The following is a 21097-nucleotide window of genomic DNA, read 5'->3' as shown; positions in this document are numbered from 1 at the left end:
TCCCAGTACAACCAGTTTGAGTGGTGCTGGGGTTCCCAGCATCACCAGTACAACCAGTACGACCAGTGCTGTGGCTCCCAGTACAACCAGTTTGACCAGTTCTGCAGCTCCCATTACGACCAGTTTGACCAGTTCTGCAGCTCCCATTACGACCAGTTTGACCGGTTCTGCGGCTCCCAGTGTCACCAGTTTGACCAGTTTGACCAGTGCTGCAATTCCTGGTGTCACCAGTTTGACCAGTGCCGCGACTCCCAGTACGACCAGTACAAAGAGTTTGACCAGTTCTGCAACTCCCAGTGTCACCAGTGCGACCAGTTTGAGCAGTGCAGTGGCTCCCAGTGTCACCAGTACAACCAGTTTGACCAGTGCTGCAGCTGTCAGTGTCACCAGTATGACCAGTTTGACCAGTGCAGTCGGTCCCGGTGTCACCAGTGCCTCTGTTGTCAGCGCCACCAGAACGACCGGTGGCACCAGTATGACCAGTTCTGTGGCTCCCAGTGTCACCAGTATGACCAGTCTGACCAGTTCTGCAACTCCCAGTGTCATCAGTGTCACCAGTACAACCAGTATGACCAGTTTGAGCAGTGCTGTGGCTCCCAGTACAACCAGTGTGACCAGTGCTGCAACTCCCAATGTCACCAGTATGACCAGTGGTACCAGTTTGGCTCCCAGTGCTCCCAGTGTCACCGTGGCAGCAGCTCCCAGTGCACCCAGTAGCACCAGTACCATCATGGCTGCGTCACCCCGGGCTCCCAGTGCTCCCAGTGCCACCAGTGCTGCACCTCATGGCGTTCCCAGTGCTCCCAGTACCACCCTGGCAATGGCTCCCAGTGCTCCCAGTATCACCAGTACGGGCACACCAATGGCTCCCAGTGCTCCCAGTGTGACCAGTACCACCATGGCTACGGTCAAGAGCACTCCCAGTGCTCCCAGTATCATCAATACGGGCACACCAGCGGCTCCCAGTGCTCCCAGTACCACCCTGGCAATGGCTCCCAGTGCTCCCAGTGCTCCCAGTGCTCCCAGTACCACCATGACAGCGGCTCCAAGTGCTCCCAGTATCACCAGTATGGGCACACCAGTGGCTCCCAGAGCTCCCAGTATCACCAGTACGGCACCTCAGAGCATTCCCAGTGCTCCCAGTACCACCCTGGCTGCAGCTCCCAGCGCTCCCAGTATCACCAGTATGAGCACACCAATGGCTCCCAGTGCTCCCAGTATCAGCATGGCTGCAGCTCCCAGTGTCACCAGTGCTCCCAGTGCCACCAGTGCTGCACTTCAGAGCCTTCCCAGTGCTCCCAGTACCACCCTGGCAATGGCTCCCAGCGCTCCCAGTGCTCCCAGTACCACCCTGACAGCAGCTCCCAGTGCTCCCAGTATCATCACTACAGGCACATCAGCGGCTCCCAGTATCACCAGTATGGGCACACCAGCGGCTCCCAGTGCTCCCAGTATGACCAGTACCATTGCACCAGTGGCTCCCAGTGCTCCCAGTATCACCAGTGCTGCACCTCAGAGCATTCCCAGTGCTCCCAGTATGACCAGTACCACCATGACTGCGGCTCCCAGTGCTCCGAGTGCTCCCAGTATCACCGTGGCAGCGGCTCCCAGTGCTCCCAGTATCACCAGTACCACCATGGCAGCGGCTCCCAGTGCTCCCAGTGCTCCCAGTATCACCATGGAAGCGTCTCCCAGTGCTCCCAGTGCCACCATGGCTGCAGCTCCCAGTGCTCCCAGTATCACCGTGGAAGCGGCTCCCAGTGCTCCCAGTAGCGCCAGTACAGGAATACCAGCGGCTCCCAGTGCTCCCAGTATCACCAGTACCGGCACACCAGTGGCTCCCAGTATGACCAGTACCGGCACACCAGTGGCTCCCAGTGCTCCCAGTGCTCCCAGTGCTCCCAGTATGACCAGTACCAGCACACCAGCGGCTCCCAGTGCTCCCAGTGCTCCCAGTATGACCAGTATGACCAGTACCGGCACACCAGTGGCTCCCAGTATGACCAGTACGGGCACACCAGTGGCTCCCAGTGCTCCCAGTATGACCAGTACCAGCACACCAGCGGCTCCCAGTGCTCCCAGTATCACCAGTACCGGCACACCAGTGGCTCCCAGTATGACCAGTAGCGGCACACCAGTGGCTCCCAGTGCTCCCAGTATGACCAGTACGGGCACACCAGTGGCTCCCAGCGCGCCGCCGGCCGCCGGCCCCAAGGGCAGCTCTTCCTCTTCATCCTCCTCCTCCTCCTCTTCCTCCTCCTCCTCCTCCTCCTCCTCGAGCGACTCCGACTCCGACTCCAGTTCCAGCGACTCCGACTCCGCCCCGCCCTCGCCGGCCCCGCCCACCGGGTGAGACCACGCCCCTTTCCTTGTTAAACCCCGCCCACCGGGTGAGACCACGCCCCTTTCCCTGTTTAACCACGCCCACCGGGTGAGACCACGCCCCTTTCCCTGTGTAACCACGCCCCTTTCCTTGTTAAACCCCGCCCACCTGTGAGGACACGCCCACTGCAGTGCCTGATTGGGCGAGGCTGAGCCCCGCCCGTTGTCAATTAAGCCACGCCCATTTTGTAAAGCCACGCCCATTTTCGGTTAGGCCACACCCCTTTTAAAGGTATAGGGGGGTCCCAGTGTCCCCAAGTGTCCCTTAATTGGGGTCCCAGTGTCCCCAAGGTGTCCCAAAACCTCGTCCCAGTGTCCCCAAGGGTGTCCCAATGTCCCCAAGGTGCCACCAAACCTCATCTCAGTGTCCCCAAGGTGTCACCCACCCCTGTCCCACATCCCTAAGGGTGTCCCAATGTCCCCAAGTGTCTCTTAAGTTGGGTCCCAGTGTCCCCAAGGTGCCACCCACCCCTGCCCAGTGTCCCTAAGGGTGTCCCAATGTCCCCAAGGGTCCCTTAAGTTGGGTCCCAGTGTCCCCAGGGTGTCACCCACCCCTGTCCCAGTGTCCCCAAAGGTCCCTTAATTGGGGTCACTTTGTCCCCAAGGTGTCCCCAACCCTGTCCCAGTGTCCCCAGGGGTCCCTTAATTTGGGTCCCAGTGTCCCCAAGGTGCCACCCGCCCTTGTCCTGTGTCCCCGAGGGTGTCCCAGTGTCCCCAAGGTGCCACCAAACCTCTTCTCAGTGTCCCCAGGGTGCCATCAGCCCCTGTCCCAGTGTCCCTGAGGGTGTCCCGGTGTCCCCAAGGGTCCCTTAATTGAGGTCCCAGTGTCCCCAAGGTGCCACCAAACCTCATCCCAGTGTCCCCAAGGTGCCACCAAACCTCGTCCCAGTGTCCTTGAGGGTGTCCCCAGTGTCCCCAACGGTCCCCTAATTTGGGTCTCAGTGTCCCCAGGGTGTCACCAACCCCTGTCCCCTGCCCCTGAGGGTGTCCCAGTGTCCCCAAGGTGCCACCCACCTCCTGCCCAGTGTCCCCAAGTGTCCCTTAAGTTGGGTCCCAGTGTCCCCAAGGTGCCACCAACCCCGTCCCCTGTCCCTGAGGGTGTCCCCAGTGTCCCCGAAGTGCCACCAAACCTCGTCCCAGTGTCCCCAAGGGTGTCCCAGTGTCCCCAAGGGTCCTTTAAGTTGGGTCTCAGTGTCCCCAGGGTGCCACCCAGCCCCATCCCAGTGTCCCCAGGGGTGTCCCAGTGTCCCCAAGGGTCCTTTAAATTGGGTCCCAATGTCCCCAAGGTGCCACCAACCCCTGTGCCACATCCCTGAGGGTGTCCCAGTGTCCCCAAGGTGCCACCAAACCTTGTCCCAGTGTCCCCAAGGGTGTCCCAGTGTCCCCAAGGGTCCCCTAATTTGGGTCCCAGTGTCCCCAAGGTGGCACCAACCCCTGTCCAGTGTCCCCAAGGGTGTCCCAATGTCCCCAGGGTGCCACCAAACCTCATCCCAGTGTCCCTGAGGGTGTCCCAATGTCCCCAAGGTGCCACCCACCCCTGCTCAGTGTCCCCAGGGTGGCACCCACCCCGTCCAGTGTCCCCAAGGGTCCCCTAAGTTGGTCCCAGTGTCCCCGAGGTGCCACCCACCCCATCCCCTGTCCCTGAGGGTGTCCCAATGTCCCCAGGGTGCCACCAAACGTCGTCCCGATGTCTCCAAGGGTGTCCCAGTGTCCCCAAGGTGCCACCAAACCTCATCTCAGTGTCCCCAAGGTGCCACCACCCCTGTCCCAGTGTCCCCAGGGTGCCACCAAACTTCATCCCAGTGTCCCCAAGGTGCCACCACCCCTGCCCAGTGTCCCTGAGGGTGTCCCAATGTCCCCAAGGTGCCACCCACCCCTGTCCTGGTGTCCCAAAGGTGCCACCAAACCTCATCCCAGTGTCCCTGAGGGTGTCCCCAAGTGTCCCTTAAGTTGGGTCCCAGTGTCCCCAGGGTGTCACCAACCCCTGTGCCACATCCCCGAGGGTGTCCTAATGTCACCAAGTTGCCACCAAACCTCATCCCAGTGTCCCTGATGGGTGTCCCAGTGTCCCCAGGCGTCCCCTAAGTTGGGTCCCAGTGTCCCCAGGGTGTCCCCAACCCCTGCCCAGTGTCCTTGAGGGTGTCCCCAGTGTCCCCAAGGGTCCCTTAATTTGGGTCCTGTGTCCCCAAGGTGCCACCAACCCCTGGCCAGTGTCCCTGAGGGTGTCCCAGCGTCCCCAAGGTGCACCCAAACCTTGTCCCAGTGTCCCCAGGCTGTCAGCCACCCCCGTCCCAGTGTTCCCAAGGGTGTCCCAGTGTCCCCAAGGGTCCCTTAATTTCGGTCCTGTGTCCCCAGGGTTCCAGCAACCCTATCCCAGTGTCCCTGAGGGTGTCCCAGTGTCCCAAAGGGTCCCTTAATTGGGGTCCCAGTGTCCCCAAGGTGCCACCAAACCTAATCCCAGTGTCCCCAGGGGTGTCCCAGTGTCCCCGAAGTGCCACCAACCCCTGCCCAGTGTCCCCAAGGGTGTCCCAATGTCCTCAAGGTGCCACCAAACCTCGTCCCAGTGTCCCTGAGGGTGTCCCAGTGTCCCCAAGGGTCCCCTAATTTGGGTCACTTTGTCCCCAAGGTGTCACCCACCCCTGACCAGTGTCCCCGAGGGTGTCCCAGTGTCCCCAAGGGTCCCTTAAGTTGGGTCACAATGTCCCCAAGGTGCCACCAAACCCTATCCCAGGTCCCCAAGGTGCCAGCAACCCCTGTCCCAGTGTCCCTGAGGGTGTCCTGATGTCCCCAAGGGTCCCTTAATTTGGGTCCCAGTGTCCCCAGGGTGCCACCAACCCCTGCCCAGTGTCCTCGAGGGTGTCCCTGTGTCCCCAAGGGTCCCGTAATTTGGGTCTCAGTGTCCCCAGGGTGCCACCAGCCCCTCTCCTGGTGTCCCCAAGGTGTCCCCAACCCCTGTGCCACATCCCTGAGGATGTCCCAGTGTCCCCAAGGTGCCACCAAACCTCACCCCAGTGTCCCCAGGGTGTCACCCACCCCTGCCCCAGTGTCCCCAAGGTGTCCCCAGCCCCTCCCCCCTCTGACCCCTCTCTCCCCGCAGGTCCCCGAGTGACACCGCCGCCGCCGCCATCGTCACCGCGGCCACCGCGGCCACCGGCCCGTCCCCACCCGAGGGTGCCGCCCCACCCGAGGGCGCCGCCATCGCCACCGCCACCGGTGCCACCGTGCCCGTCCCCCGGCGCAAACGGCGCCGCTCTTCCTCCTCCTCCTCCTCCTCCTCCTCCTCATCCTCCTCCTCCTCCTCCAGCTCCTCCTCATCCTCCTCTTCCTCCTCCTCTTCCTCCTCTTCTTCCTCCTCCTCCTCTTCTTCCTCCTCCTCTTCCTCTTCTTCCTCCTCCTCCTCCTCCTCCGAGGCCCCGCCCCAAGCCCCGCCCCAAACCGAAGCCACGCCCCTTTCCGAAGCCCCACCCACTTCTGCTGTCCCCGCCCCCTCCTGTACAGCCACGCCCACCCAAACCACGCCCACTTCCACCCAAACCACGCCCACCACATCAGCCACGCCCACTTCTGCCCAAGCCACGCCCACTTCCACCCAAGCCACGCCCCTCCTGTCACTCAAACCCGCGGCGGTGGGCGGAGCCTCGGCCATGCCCCGCCCCCCCGGCTCGCTGCTGTCACTCACGCCCGCTGGGGGGCGTGGCCTGCGCCCCTCGCCCCGCCCCCCCGGCTCCCTGCTCTCATTGGCCGCCGCCGGGCGGGGCGTGGCGGGGCGTGGCGGAGGCCCCTTCCCCCTATTGGCCGCCCGCAGCCCAGGCTCCGCCTCCTTCCAGCGGGCGGCCACGCCCTTCCTGGCCACGCCCACGCGCGGGGGGTGGAGCCCGCGCTCCCCCTCCTCCCCCTTCCTGCGGGGGGGCGTGGCCGGGGGGGCGTGGCCTCGGCTGGGCGGGGGCGGGGCCTGCCTGCACCGTTTCCACGGCAACCTGGGGGCGGGGCTGGGCTGCTCCGCCCGCCTGGGGGGCGGGGCTTGCATGCACCGTTTCCACGGCAACGTGGGCGTGGCCTCAGCAGCAGCCAATCGCGTCAGCCCCTGCGGCCACCGCGGGTGTTGTTATCACGGAAGGGGCGGGGCTTCGCTGTCGGGGGGCGGGGCCACGCCCAGAAGCCCCTCCCCCTTCGCCATGACGCCCAGCATGGCCGCCCGCATGGCCCAGTACGGCTCCAGCTCCTCCCAGTACTCCCAGTACGGCTCCTCCCCCTCCCAGTACAGCCCCGCCTCCTCCCAGTACAGCCCCGCCTCCTCCTCCCAGTACTCCCAGTACCAGTACCAGTACGCCCAGCTGGCCTCCCAGTACTCCCAGTACTCCCAGTACGGCGCCAGCGACGGCTCCCAGTACGGCGCCGGCGACGGCTCCCAGTACGCCCAGTACGCCGCCAGCGCCGCCCAGTACGCCGCCTCGGGCGCCGGCGCCGCCGCCAACGCCGCCGCCAGTGCCGCCAGTGCCGGGAGCGGCGCCGCCGACGCCGCCCAGTACGCGGCGGCAACTGGGAACCAGTACGGGGCCGGCGCGGGGGGAGGGGCGGCGGGAACAGCGGCGGGGGGAGGGGCGGGAACGGCGGGAACGGCGGCCTGGGGGGGGGGAGGGGGGGACGCAGGAGGGGTGGGGGGGCAGTGGGGGAGGGGTGAGTTGGGGGAACTGGGTCAGCCCCGCCCAGTGAGGGGGGAGGGGGGGCTGAGAGAATTTGGGGGTTCTGACCCAAATTTGGGGAATTTTAAGGAAGTTCTGAAGGTTCTGTCCCAAATCCAAGAGGTTCTGACCCAAAATTGGGGGATTTTAGGAAGATTTTTGGAGGTTCTGACCTAAATTTAAGGGTTGAAGGAGATTTTGGGGGTTCTGACCCAAATTTGGGGTTTGAAGGAGGTTTTCGGGGTTCTTTCCCAAAATTCAGGAGGTTCTGACCCAATTTGGGGTCTGGAGGAGATTTTGGGGGGTTTGGAGGAGATTTGGAGGTTCTAAACCAATTTTGGGGAATTTTAAGGAGGTTTTGGGGGTTCTGTCCCAAATCCAGGAGGTTCTGACCCAAATTTGGGGGCTTTGGACCCAAAATTCGGGAGGCTATGATCCAGATTTGGGGGGTTCTGACCCAAGTTTAGGGAATTTTAAAATTTTGGGGGGTTCTGTCCCAAATCCAGGAGGTTCTGACCCAATTTGGGGAATTTTAAGGAGATTTCTGGGGGTTCTGTCCCAAATCCGTGAGGTTTTTACCCAAATTTGGGGTTTGGAGGAGATTTTGGGAGGTTATGATCCAGATTTGGGGGGTTCTGACCCAAAGTTGGGGAATTTAAGGAGGTTTTGGGGGGTTTTGTCCCAAATCCAGGAGGTTCTGACCCAAAATTAGGGAATTTTAAGGAGATTTGGAAGGTTCTGTCCCAAATCCAGGAGGTTCTGACCCAAAATTAAGGAATTTTAAGGAGATTTTGGGGGTTCTGACCGAAATTTGGGGGTTGAAGGAGGTTTGGCGGGTTCTGTTCCAAATCCGGGAGATTCTGACCCAAAATTTGGGGATTGGAGGAGAATATGGGGGTTCTGACCCAAAATTAGGGAATTTTAAGGAGATTTTGGGGGTTCTGTCCCAAATCCAGGAGGTTCTGACCCAAAATTGGGGAATTTTAAGGAGATTTGGGGGGTTCTGAGCCTAATTTGGGGTTTGGAGCAGATTTTGGGGGGTTCTGACCCAAATTAGGGAATTTAAGGAGATTTTTGGAGGTTCTGTCCCAAATCCAGGAGGTTCTGACCCAAATTTGAGGTTTGGAGGAGATTTTCGGGGGTTCTGACCCAAATACGGGAGGTTCTGACCCAAATTAAGGGAATTTTAAGGAGATTTTGGGGCTTCTGACCCAAATTTGGGGGATTTTAAGGAGATTTGGAGGATTCTGACCCAAAATTAGGGAAGTTTAAGGAGATTTTGGAGGTTCTGACCGGAATTTGGGGAATTTTAAGGAGGTTTTGGGGGTTCTGACCCAAATTTGGGGAATTTTGAGGAGGTTTTGGAGGTTCTGACCCAAATCTGGGGGGATTTGACCCGGAATTTGAGGAATTTTAAGGTTTGTACCTAAATTTTGGGGGTTTGGCCCCAAATTTGGGGGATTTTAAGGAGGTTTGGGGGGTTAGACCCAATTTTGGAGGGTTTGGACCCAAAATAGGGGGGTTGGACCCAAAATTCGGAGGTTTGGACCTAAATTTGGGGGATTTTATGGAGGTTTTTGGGCATTTAGACCCGAATTTGGGGGTTCTGACCCAAATCTTGAAGGTTTTTACTTAAATTTGGGGTTTTTAAGGATGTACTGGGGGGTTGGGACCCAAATTTGGGGATTCTAAAGAGGTTTGGGGGGTTGGACCCAAAATTGGGGGTTTTGGACTGAAAATGTTGAGGTTTGGACCCAAATTTGGAGGATTGTGACCCAAAATTAGGGAATTAAGACCCAATATTGGGGGATTTTAAGGAGGTTTTTGGGGTTGGACCCAAATTTGGGGAATTTTAAGGAGATTTTGGGAGATCTTAATCAAATTTGGGGGATTTTAAAAAAGGTTTTGGGGTTTTGGACCCAAATTTGGGGATTTTAAGGAGGTTTTGGGGTTTTGGACACAAATTTGGGGATTTTAAGGCGGTTTTGGAAAATCTTAATCAAATTTGGGTGATTTTAAAAGGTTTTGGGGTTTTGGACCCAAATTTGGGGGGTTTGGACCCAAAATTGGGGGATTTTAAGGAGGTTTTGGGGTCTTGGACCGAAATTTGGGTGATTTTAAAAATGTTTTGGGGGGTTTGGGCCCAAATTTGGGGATTTTGAGGAGGTTTTGGGGTTTTGATAAATCTTAATCAAATTTGGGTGATTTTAAAAAGGTTTTGGGGGGTTTGGACCCAAAATTGGGGGATTTTAAGGAGGTTTTGGGGGGTTTGTGCCCAAATTTGGGGGATTTTAAGGAGGTTTTGGGGGTTTGTTCCCAAATTTGGGGGTTTCGGACCCGAAATTTGGGGGTTGAGCAGAAAATCGGGGTTTTTTAGCCCCGAATTTGGGGGATTTAGCCCCAAAGCCGCGGGGGCGGAGCCTCGCGGGGGGCGTGGCCATGGCTGAAGCCCCGCCCTCAACGGAGGTGGAGTCAGCGCCGGCACTTCCGGGTTAAGCCCCTCCCTCCCTGCACGTGATTGGCGGAGGTGAGAGACGGGGGCGGGGCCTGGGAAAGGGGCGGGGCCAAGGGGCGGGAATTCGGAATTTTGGGCTGAAAAATCGCAATTTTGGGGTTAAAAATCGGAATTTTGGGGTGGATTTTAAGGTGGAAATTCCCATTTTTTGGGGTGAACTTTGGGGTAAAAATTCCTATTTTTTGGGTGGATTTTAAGGTGAAAATTCCCATTTTTTGGGTGGGTTTTAAAGGTGAAAATTCCCATTTTTGGGGTGGATTTTGGGGTTAAAATTGGGAATTTTGAGGTTAAATTTTGGAATTTTATGGTGGACTTCGGGGTTGGAATTTGGAATTTTTTTGGGGGTAAAAGTCGGAATTCGGGGCGGATTTCGGGGTTAAAAATTCACATTTTTGGGGAGGGTTTTGGGGTCGGAATTCGGAATTTTGGGGTTAAAAGTTTGGAATTTTGGAATTTTGAAGTTAAAATTTGAAGTTTTGGGATGGATTTGAATGACGAAATTCTCAGGTTTGGGGTGGAAATTGCCTTTTTTGGGGTGGATTTTAAGGTGGGGTTTGGGGTGAAAATTCCCATTTTCGGGGTAAAAATTCCCACTTTTTTAGACTTAAAATTCCCTTTTTTTTTGTGGATTTTGGCGTTTTTAGAGTTAAAATTCCCATTTTTGGGTAAAAATTGCCATTTTTGGGGTTAAAATTTGAAATTTCTTCAGGGTGAATTTTTGGGTTGGATTTTGGAATTTCGGGGTGGGATTTGGGGAGAAAATTCCCAGTTTTAGGGTAAAAATTGCCATTTTTGGGGTAAAAAATTGGCATTTTTGGGGTAAAAATTGCCATTTTTAGGGTGGATTTTGGGGGTTAAAATTTGGAATTTTGGGGTGGTTTTGGGGTGAAAATGGCTGATTTTGGGATGCATTTTGGGGTGAAAAATTCTCTATTTTGTGGTGGATTTTGGCGTAAAAATTGCCCATTTTGGGGTGGATTTTGGGATGAAAATCGTCTATTTGGGGGTGAAAACGGCCAATTTTGGGGTGGAGTTTGGGGTAAAAATCGCCCATTTTGGGGTAAAAATGGCCGATTTTGGGCGGATTTTGGGTTAAAATGGCCAATTTTGGGGTGGAATTTGGGGTAAAAATGTCCGGTTGAGTGGTGGATTTTGGGGTGAAAAACTCCGATTTTGGGGTGAAAATTGCTGATTTTGGGTGGATTTTAGGATGAAAATTGCTGATTTTGGGGCGGATTTTGGGGTGAAAATTGTTTATTTTGGGGTGAAAATTTCCTGATTTTGGGATGCAATTTGGGGTGAAAACGGCCAATTTTGGGGGTGGATTTTGGGGTGAAAATGGCCGATTTTGGGGGTGGATTTTAGAGTGAAAATTGTCTATTTTGTGGTGGATTTTGGGGTGAAAATGGCCCATTTTGGGGTTGATACTGGGGTGAAAAACACCGATTTTGGGGTGAAAATTGCACATTTTGGGGTGAAAACGGCCAATTTTGGGGGTGGATTTTGGGGTGGAATTTGGGGTAAAAATGTCCGGTTGAGTGGAGGATTTTGGGGTAAAAAACACTGATTTTGGGGTGAAAATTGCCCATTTTGGGCCCGATTTTGGACTGAAAACGGCCGGTTTGGGGGTGGATTTTGGGGTGAAAAGCACCAGTTTTGGGAGTGAATTTCGGGGCACAATTTGGGCTGGAAAGGCCCCATTTGGGGGTGGATTTTGGGGTGAAAACAGCCAATTTCGGGGTGGATTTTGGGGTGAAAACGGCCGATTTGGGGGTGGATTTTGGGGTGAAAAACGCCGATTTTGGGGTGGATTTTGGGGCACAATTTGGGGTTTAAAATTCCCAATTTTGGGTGGTTTTTGGGTTGAAAATTCCCAGTTTTGGGGGTGGATTTTGGTGTGAAAATTCCCAGTTTGGGGGTGGATTTTGGGGTGAAAATTCCCAGTTTCTGGGTTGGTTTTTGGGATGAAAATGCCCAGTTTGGGGGAGGATTTTGGGGTGAAAAACACCAACTTTGGGGCGGATTTTAGGGCACAATTTGGGGTGAAAACGGCCGGTTTGGGGGTTGTTTTTAGGGTGAAAACGCTCAGGTTGCAGGTGGATTTTGGGATGGAAACGCCCGCTCTGAGGGCGGATTTTGGGGTAAAAAATGTCATTTTTTGGGTCAAAAATGTCCTTTTCGGGGTGAAAATGTGGAAATTTGGGGTTGGGATTTGGGGTGGGTTTTGGGGTGAAAATAGTGAATTTTTGGGTGAATTTTGGGGTGAAAATTCCCAGTTTTGGGGTGAAAATTCCCAGTTTTGGGGTGGATTTTGGGGTGAAAATTCCCACTTTTGGGGTGGATTTTGGGTTAAAAATTCCCTATTTTGGGGCGGAGTTTGGCGTGAAAATTCCCAATTTCGGGGTGGATTTTGGGGTGACTTTTCCCAGTTTGGGGGTGGATTTTGGGTCGAAAATTCCCAATTTCGGGGAGGAGTTTCGGGGTGAACCTACCCAGGTTTTGGGGTGGAATTTGGGGCGAAAATTCCCAATTTCGGGGTTAAAAAAATTCCCATTTCCGGGTGGATTTTGGGGTGACCTTGGCCGGTTTTGGGGTGGATTTTGGGCTAAAAAATCCCGAATTTTGGGGTGAAAATTCCCGATCTGGGGTCGCCTTCGTGCTGGAAACGCCCATTTTCGGTGGGGGTGGGGGAGGGGGATTTTGGGTGGAATTTTTGGGATTTTGGGTCTATGGGGGGGTGGGGGAGGGGGATGGGTGAATTCGGGGGTCCCGAATTTGGGGTGACCGCGGGGGCGGTGCCGGGGTCACTCCTCAGGTCCCTGCGGGGTCACCGGGGGGTCACGGCGGGGTCGCCCCTCCCCCCACGCCGGCGCGGCCGCTCCAGGAGGCCTCTGGTACGTGTGGGGGAGGGGCCCCCCCAAAAAAATCAACTCCGGGACCCCCCAAAAATCGGGGTCGCCCCTCCCCCACCCCCCTAAGCCCCGCCCCCTCACCCATTTCTTCTCTTGCAGCTCCGCCCCCCCGAAGCTCCGCCCCCGACTTCAAACCCCGCCCCTTTTCCTTTAGCCCCGCCCCTTTTACCGCAAGCCACGCCCCTTTCCCCTCAGCCAATCCCCGCCCGTTTCTCCTGACCACGCCCTCGCTTTAGCCCCGCCCCCTCTCCTTGTTTAGCCCCGCCCCTTTTCCAGACTCCGCCCCCTTTTCTTAAGCTCCGCCCATTTTCCCTCTCGGGCTCCGCCCCTTTTTTGTTTCTGTTCCTGTTTTACATTAAAACGACCCAAAAAACGAAAATGGGCGTGGTCTGTGCGTGGGGGCGGGGCCTGTGGTGGGGGCGGGGTTAGGGTAATGAGGGGGGAGGGGCGGGGGAGGGAGGGGACCCCAAAGAGCCAAAAATTCCTCCCGAAATTCTCCCGGAAATTTCCCAAATTTACCCCCAAAATTCCCTCAGGATCCCCCAAAATTCCCGAATTTCCAACCCAAAATTTCCTCAGAAACCCCTAAATTTCCAAAAACCCCAAAATCCCCAAATTTCCCCTCAAAAATTCTCTCGGGATCCCCCAAAATTTCAAAATTCCCCAAAATTCCCAAATTTCCCCCCCAAAATTCCCTCAGAACTCCTTAAAAATTCCAAAAACCCCAAAATTCCCTCAGAACCCCCAAAATCCCCAAATTTCCCCCCCCGAAATTCCCTCAGAACCCCCTAAAATTTCCAAAAACCCCAAAATCCCCAAATTTCCTCCCCAAAATTCCCTCAGGACCCCCCAAAATTTCCAGAATCCCCAAATTTCCCCCCGAAAATCCCCAAATTTCCCCCCCAAAATTTCCAAAATCCCCTCGGGACCCCCCAGAATTCCCAAATTTCCCCCCCCAAAATTCTCTCAGAACCCCCAAAATTCACTTATGACCCCCCAAAATTTCCAAAAGCCCCAAAATTCCCAAATTTTCCTCCAAAATTCCCTCAGAACCCTCAAAATCCCCAAATTTCTCCCTCCGACTCCCCCAAAATTCACTCTGAGCTCCCCCAGGTGTTTTTAGGGGTTTTATTTCGATTTTTTGGGGGTTTTTGGGTTTTTTATTTCGATTTTTTGGGGTTTTTTGGAGGTTTTTTTGGGGATTTTTTTGGGTTTTTTTGGGGTTTTTATTTCGATTTTTTGGGGTTTTTTGGGTTTTTTATTTCGTTTTTTTGGGGTTTTTTGGGGTTTTTATTTAGATTTTTTGGGGTTTTTTGGGGGGATTTTTTTGGGGTTTTTTTTTTGTTTTTTTATTATTTTCTTTCTCCCCCTCCCCGCCCCTCCCCCCAGCCCCAAAATCGGGGGAATTGAGCCCAAAATTGGCCCCTCAGGGCAGGGGGGGGTCGGTGGCGGCGCCGGTGGAGTCCTGAGGCTTCATCACGTCCGGCAGCTCCGGGGGGCTGGAGAAGGGCTCGATGCGCAGCCCCTCGAAGGATTCCTCTGTTTGGGGAGGAAAGGGTTAAAATTAAATTCAGGGAAACCAAAAAATCCCAAAATTCAACACAAAAAAAAAAATCTGAAAAAAAAATTCCCAAAAAATCCCAAAAAAAATCCCCAAAAAATCCCCAAAATCCAACCCAGAAACCGCAAAAATCCATAAAATCCAACCCAAAAAAATCCCCAAAAAATCCAACCCAGGAACCCCAAAAACCTAAAAAATCCCCAAAAAATCCAACCCAAGAATCCCAAAAATCCCACCCAGGGACCCCAAAAAATCCAACCCAAAAAAAAAATCCCAAAAAAATCCCCAAAAAAATCCCGAAATCTCAGCCCGATTCTCTCAGCAGCCCCTCGAAGGATTCCTCTGCTCGGGGGGGAAAGGGTTAAAATTATAAACGGGAAACCCAAAAATTCCAAAATTCAACACAAAAAAAAAATCTGAAAAAAAAATCCCCAAAAAAATCCCAAAATCTCCCCCAAGGACCCCCAAACCCCCTAAAATCCCAAAAATCTTGCCCAGGACCCCCAAAATTCCCCAAATCCCCCCCAGGACCTCCCAAAATCCCCCCCCAGGATCCCCAAATTCCCCCCCGAAAATCCCCCCAGAACCCCCAAAAGCCCCCCGGGACCCCCTAAAATCCCCCCAAACCCCTCCAGGACCCCCAAAATCCCCAAATCCCCCCTAAACCTCTCCAAGGACCCCCAAAATCCCCCCCAAATCCCCCCCAAACCCCCTGAAATCCCCCCCAAACCCCTGCAGACGCCCCCAAATCCCCCCAGGGTCCCCCAAAAATTCCTAAACTCTTGCCCAGGTCACCCCAAAATCCCCCCAGGACCCCCAAAACTCCCCAAAATCCCCCCAAGGACCCCCCAAAATTCCCCCCAAACTCCCCCAAACACCCCAAAATCCCCTAAAAGACGCTCAAAAATTCCCAAAATCTCCCCCAGGACCTCCCAGATTCTCCACCATGACCCCCAAAATTCCCCCAAAATCCCCTCAAATCCCCCCCAAACCCCCCCCAGGACCCCCAAAATCCCCCCAAAACCCCTCCAGGACCCCCCAAACCCCCCAAAATCCCCCCCAAAGGCTGACCCCCGCAGCGCAGCGCCAGCCCCACGGTGGCCGGGGCCTGCGGCCGCGCCGTCTGGCTGGTGAAGCCGCAGTCGCCCAAAGTCTTCGAGTCCTCCAGCAGCTGGTCATCCTGGGGGGGGGGAAAACACCCCGAAATTATCCTGAAATTACCCCGAAATTATCCCGAAAGCACCCCAAAATTATCCTGAAATTATCCCAAAAGCACCCCGAAATTATCCTAAAATGTTCCCAAAATATCCCCAAAATTGTCCTGAAATTATCTCAAAATTATCCCGAAAGCACCCCGAAATTATCCTGAAATTATCCTGAAATCATCCTGAAAGCACCCCAAAATTATCCTGAAAGCACCCCAAAATTATCCCAAAAGCACCCCGAAATTATTCTGAAACTATCCCAAAATGGTCCTGTGAAAGCACCCCAAAATTATCCCAAAATTATCCTGAAATTACTCCAAAATTATCCTGAAATTATCCTGAAATTATCCTAAAAGCACCCCAAAATTATCCTGAAAGCACCTGAAATTATCCTGAAATTACCCCAAAATTATCCTGAAATTACCCCAAAATTATCCTGAAATTATCCCAAAATTATCCCAAAATCACCCTGAAATTATCCCAGAATTATCCCAAAATTATCCCGAAAGCACCCCAAAATTATACTGAAATTATCCTAAAATGTTCCCAAAATATCCTCAAAATTATCCTGAAATTACCCCAAAATGTTCCCGAAATTATCCCAAAATTATCCTGAAATTATCCTGAAATCACCCCAAAATTATCCTGAAATTATCCCAAAATTATCCTGAAATTATCCCAAAATAGTCCTGAAAATACCCCAAAATTATCCTGAAAGCACCCCAAAATTATCCTGAAATCACCCCGAAATTATCCCAAAAGCACCCCGAAATGTTCCTGAAATTATCCCAAAATTATCCTGAAATCACCCCAAAATTATCCTGAAATTATCCCGAAATTATCCTGAAATTATCCCAAAATTATCCTAAAATTACCCTGAAATTATCGTGAAATTATCCCAAAATGGTCCAAAAATTATCCCAAAATTACCCTGAAATTATCCCAAAATATCCCCAAAATGGTACCGAAATTATCCCAAAATTATCCTGAAAGGATCCCAAAATTATCCTGAAATTATCCCAAAATCATACTGAAATTATCCCAAAATATCCCCAAAATTATCCCAAAATTATCCTAAAATTACCCCAAAATTATCTTGAAATTATCCCAAAAATGGTCCTGAAATTATCCCAAAATGGTCCTGAAATTATCCCAAAATTATCCTGAAATTACCCCAAAATTATCCCGAAAGCACCCCAAAATTATCCTGAAATTATCCTAAAATGTTCCCAAAATATCCTCAAAATTATCCTGAAATTACCCCAAAATGGTCCCGAAATTATCCCAAAATTATCCCGAAATGTTCCGGAAATTCTCCCAAAATGGTCCTGAAATTATCCCAAAATATCCCTGAAATGGTCCTGAAATTATCCCAAAGTTATCCTGAAATTATCCCAAAATGTCCCCGAAATATCCCGAAATTCCCCCCAAAACCCCACCAAAAAATCCCAAAAAAACCCAAAAAAAATCCTAAAAAAATCCTCCCCATAATAGTAATAATAGTAATAATAGTAATAATAGTAATAATAGTAATAATAAAAATCCTAAATAAACCCCCAAAAACCCAAAAATAATCCTAAAAAAATGCCCAACAATTCCCAAAAAAATCCCCCCCAAAAAAAAAAAATCCCCAAAAAAATCCTCAAAAAACCCCCAGTAAACCCCCAAAAAAAACCTCAAATAAACCCCAAAAAAATCCCCAAAACATAAAAAAAAATTTTTTAAAAATCCCCAAAAAACACCTAAAAAATCCCAAATAAATCATAAATAAATCCCAAAAAAATCCCAAATAAATCCCAAAGAAATCCTCAAAAAATCAAAAAAAAAATCCCCAAAAAATCCCAAATAAACCCCCAAAAAAATCCCCAAAAAATTCCACAAAAAACCCAAAAAAATCCCAAATAAACCCCAAAAAATCCCTAAAAAACCCCTAAAATTCCCCCAAAAAATCCCCAAAAATAAAATAAAATAAATCCCTGAAAAAATCCTCAAAAAATCCCCAAAAATTCCAAAAAAATCCCAAAAAAATCCGAAATAAATCCCAAATAAACCCCTAAAAAAATTCCCAAATAAATCCGAAATAAATCCTTAAAAAATCCCAAGTAAATCCTCCAAAAACCCCAAAAAAGTCCCAAAAAATCCCCCAAAAAATCCAAATAAATCCTAAAAAAATCCTAAAAAAATCCTAAAAAAATCCCCAAAAAATCCAAAATAAATCCTAAAAAAAACCCAAAAAAATCCCCAAAAAATCCAAAATAAATCCTAAAAAAATCCCGAAAAAATCCCCAAAAAATTAAAAAAAAATTTTTTAAAAAATCCCAAATAAATCCCCAAAAAACTAAAATAAATTTTTTTTTAAAAATCCCCAAAAACCCCCAAATTCCCCCCAAATCCCCCTGTTCCCACCTTGTAGAGGCGCTGCTCGTGGGGCGGGCGGTGCAGGATTCCCGCCACGATTCGCTTCAGCTCCAGAACCGTCGACGACTCCTTGGCCTCGGTGAAAATCGTCGTTTTGTGCCGCCGGATCATCAGGAACACGTCCTGGGGGGGAGGGGAGGGTGAGACCGGCCCGGGGACACCGAAATCGGGGCCGGGGCCACCAAAATTGGGGTTGGCCACCGAAAATTCGGGATTTTTGGGGCTTTTCCAGCCATTTTTAGGGGTTTTGGAAGGTCTTATATTGAGTTTGGGGGCGTGGCTAATAGAAAATGGGCGTGGTCACCACATAAATGGGCGGAGCTTGCCTCTTATGGGCGTGGCTAATTAATAAAAGGTGTCATCAAAAGAATAATTAGGTGACAGGGGTGCGGTAATTAGGAATTGAGGCTCATTTGCATAAAAAGCAATGGTTTAATTGGGATAAAGGGGCGTGGCCAGAGGAAATTCAGTCCAAGGGATCCATTTTGGGGCATTTTGGGTCATTTTTGGGTTCATTTTTTGGTCCCTTTTTCGGTCCATTTTGGGTCATTTTTGGTCCATTTTTGGATCATTTTTTGTCCATTTTTGGTCCATTTTGAGTTCCATTTTTCTGCCATTTTTGTGCCATTTGGGGTTCCATTTTTTGGTCATTTTTAGTCCATTTTTTGGACCATTTTGGTCCATTTTTGGACCATTTTGGGTTCATTTTTGGGTCATTTTTGGATCATTTTTTGTTTGTTTTTGTGTCATTTTTTTGTCCATTTTTGGGTACTTTTTTTGTCTATTTTTGGGGCATTTTTTGTCTATTTGTGGGTCATTTTTGGGTCATTTTTTATCCATTTCTGGGTCATTTTTGGGTAGTTTTTTTGTCAATTTTGGGGTCTTTTTTTGTCTATTTTTGGGTTCATTTTTGGGTCATTCTTCGTTCATGTTTGGGTCATTTTTTGTCCATTTTTGGGCCATTCTTTGTCTATTTGTGGGTCATTTTTTTGTCCATTTCTGGGTCATTTTTTTGTCTATTTTTGGGCCTTTTTTTGTCTATTTTTGGGCCATTTTTTGTCGATTTTTGGGTCATTTTTTGTCTCTTTTGGGGTCATTTTTTGTCCATTTCTGGGTCATTTTTTGTCCACTTTTGGGTCATTTTTGGGCCATTTTTTGGCCATTTTTGGGTCATTTTTTGTCCACTTTTGGGTCATTTTTGGGTCATTTTTTGTCCATTTTTGGTCAATTTTTGGTCCATAAAGGGGCATGGCCTGTGCCGGGATGTGGGCGTGGCCTCCTATGAAGGGGCGTGGCCTCCGCGATGGGTGGAAAAGTGGGCGTGGCCTCCGCGAGGGGGCGTGGCCTCCGCGGGGGCAGCGCGCGCTGATGGCGTTATGTGGGGGTTGGTAATGGGGGGGGGTGGGACGGTTTTGAGGCGAAATTTCGGCATTTCGGTGCAAACCCCGGGGATTTCCCACCCCAGCCCCAATCCCGGGGGTTTCCCAAAGCGGCCAAAAGCTCCGGAACGGCCCCAAAAGCGCCGCGGAGCCGCCGCCGCCGCCGCCTCCCGCCCGCGTCTCACCATGGCGGCCGCTCCGCCGGCTCCGGGTCCGCCGCGATCCCGGCGGCCCCCGCGGCGGGGAAGGGAAAGCGCGGCCCAAATCTCGCGAGAGCGCCGCCATCTTAGGAAGGTCACGGCTGCGGTGTGGGGGAGGCGGAGCCGCCATTTTGAGAAGGGAAAAACGGGGCCAAATTTGGGGGAAAATTTGGGAATTTTGGGCGGAATTTTGGGAATTTTGGGTGGAATTTCGGCAGAAAATTTGGATTTCTCGCGGAATTTGGGAATTTTGAGTGGAATTTTGGGATTCTGGGTGGAAAATTCGGATTTTCTATGGAACTTTGGGTAGAAAATTCAGATTTTGGGCAGAATTTTTTAGGGATTTTTGGGTGGAAAATTCGGATTTTTGGGAGATTTTATGTGGAATTTTGGGTGGAATTCGGAGCTTTTGAGGATTTCGGTTGGAAAATTGGGATTTTGAGTGGAAATTTTGGATTTCGGGTGGAATTTGGGTGGAAAATTTGGGTTTTGAGTGGAATTTGGTGGGAAAATTGGGATTTTGAGTGGAATTTAGGTGGAAAATTGATATTTTGGGTGGAAAGTTCAGATTTTGAGTGAAAATTGGGTGGAAAATTTGGATTTTGGTTGGAATTCTGGGCAGAAAATTCGGATTTTAAGTGAAAATTGGGTGGAAAATTCTGATTTCGGGTGGAATTTGGGGATTTGAGGTGGAAAATTTGGATTTTGGGTGGATAATTTTGATTTTGGGGTGAAAATTTGGATTTTGAGTGACAATTGGGTGGGAAATTTGGATTTCGGGTGGAAATTTTGGATTTTGAGTGGAATTTGGGTGGGAAATTTGGATTTTGAGTGAAAATTGAGGTGGAAAATTCAGATTTCGGGTGGAAAATTCGGATTTTGAGAAAAAATTGGGTGGAAATTTTGGATTTTGGGTAGAAAATTTGGATTTTGAGTGAAAATTGGGTGGAAAATCTGGATTTTGATTGGAATTTGGGGTGGGAAATTTGGATTTTTGAGTGGAATTTTGGGGGATTTGGGTTGAAAAATTTGGATTTCATGTGGAAAATTCGGATTTCGAGTGAAAATTGGGGGGAAATTTTGGATTTTGGGTGGAAAATCTGGATTTTGATTGGAATTTGGGTGGAAAATTCAGATTTTGAGTAAATTCGGGTGGAAATTCTGGATTTGGGTGGAAAATTCGGATTTCGAGCGGAATTTATGTGGAAAATTCGGATCTTGGGTGGAAAATTCAGATTTCGTGTGGAAAATCTGGATTTTTATTGGAAATTTGGGTGGAAATTTTGGATTTTGAGTGAAACTCGGGTGAAAAATTCGAATTTTGGACGGAAAATTTGGATTTCGAGCGGAAATTAGGTGGAAAATTCGGACTTTTGGTGGAAAATTTTGGATTTTGAGTGGAATTTGGGGTGGAAAATTTGGATTACAAGCGGAATTCATATTTTGGGCGGAAAATTTGGATTTTTTAGTGGAAAATTTGGATTTTTGGTTGGAATTTTGGGTGGAAAATTTGGATTTTGAGTGGAATTGGCAGTGGAAAATTCTGATTTGAGTGAAAATTGGGTGGAAAATTTGGATTTTGAGTGGAATTTTGGGGGATTTGGGGTGGGAAAATTTGGATTTTGAGTGGAATTTTGGTGGAAAATTTTGGATTTTGAGTGAAAATCGGGTGAAAAATTCGAATTTTGGACGGAAAATTTGGATTTCGAATGGAATTTAGGTGGAAAATTTGGATTTTTGGTGGAAAATTCGGATTTCGGGTGGAAAATTCGGATTTCGGGTGGAAAATTTGGATTTCGAGCGGAATTTGGGGATTTGGGGTGGAAATTCCAATTTTGGATGG

The 21097-nt window shown here is 50.8% G+C and overlaps 2 protein-coding genes across 4 annotated transcripts; one reads left to right on the top strand and one right to left on the bottom strand.

The window, feature by feature from the left end:
* The first annotated feature begins 1365 nt into the window (after positions 1 to 1365).
* Positions 1366 to 12870, top strand: LOC121470800 (uncharacterized). Of its 3 annotated transcripts, none has more exons than XM_072936365.1 (6): positions 1366 to 2349; positions 5480 to 6907; positions 9442 to 9591; positions 11654 to 11720; positions 12395 to 12473; positions 12591 to 12870. In XM_072936365.1, the coding sequence occupies exons 1-3, from the start codon at positions 1421 to 1423 to the stop codon at positions 9509 to 9511; spliced, it is 2427 nt and encodes an 808-aa protein (XP_072792466.1). In that variant the 5' UTR covers positions 1366 to 1420; the 3' UTR covers positions 9512 to 9591; positions 11654 to 11720; positions 12395 to 12473; positions 12591 to 12870. The 3 variants fall into 3 exon arrangements, with proteins under 3 accessions (XP_072792466.1, XP_072792464.1, XP_072792465.1); XM_072936363.1 differs by having other exon boundaries at positions 1368 to 2349; positions 5480 to 6931; XM_072936364.1 differs by lacking the exon at positions 12395 to 12473 and having other exon boundaries at positions 1368 to 2349; positions 5480 to 6931.
* Positions 12871 to 13809: 939 nt separating this feature from the next.
* On the bottom strand, positions 13810 to 19355 carry ELOB (elongin B). Its single transcript, XM_072936459.1, has 4 exons — positions 19240 to 19355; positions 17664 to 17798; positions 15124 to 15232; positions 13810 to 14030 (listed from the first exon to the last, which is right to left on the bottom strand). Exons 1-4 carry the CDS (start codon positions 19240 to 19242, stop codon positions 13918 to 13920), a joined length of 360 nt encoding a protein of 119 aa, XP_072792560.1. The 5' UTR covers positions 19243 to 19355; the 3' UTR covers positions 13810 to 13917.
* Between the last annotated feature and the right edge of the window lie 1742 nt (positions 19356 to 21097).

Source organism: Taeniopygia guttata, chromosome 16, assembly GCF_048771995.1.
Source record: "Taeniopygia guttata chromosome 16, bTaeGut7.mat, whole genome shotgun sequence".
NCBI classification, from domain to species: domain Eukaryota; kingdom Metazoa; phylum Chordata; class Aves; order Passeriformes; family Estrildidae; genus Taeniopygia; species Taeniopygia guttata.
This window is presented reverse-complemented; position numbering and strand designations above follow the sequence as displayed.

Bases quoted from the DNA above. Each gene is read 5' to 3' on its own strand.
- ELOB (XM_072936459.1), bottom strand. The intron at 15,233-17,663 runs GTGGGAACAGGG...CCCCCCCCCCAG, and splicing joins ACGAGCAGCGCCTCTACAAG to GATGACCAGCTGCTGGAGGA. The intron at 14,031-15,123 runs GTCAGCCTTTGG...CTCCCCAAACAG, and splicing joins GCTGGCGCTGCGCTGCGGGG to AGGAATCCTTCGAGGGGCTG.
- LOC121470800 (XM_072936364.1), top strand. From the start codon at position 1,421: ATGGGCACACCAGCGGCTCCCAGTGCTCCCAGTATGACCAGTACCATT. The intron at 2,350-5,479 runs GTGAGACCACGC...CTCTCCCCGCAG, and splicing joins TCGCCGGCCCCGCCCACCGG to GTCCCCGAGTGACACCGCCG. The intron at 6,932-9,441 runs GTACGGGGCCGG...GGGGTTTTTTAG, and splicing joins GCGGCGGCAACTGGGAACCA to CCCCGAATTTGGGGGATTTA.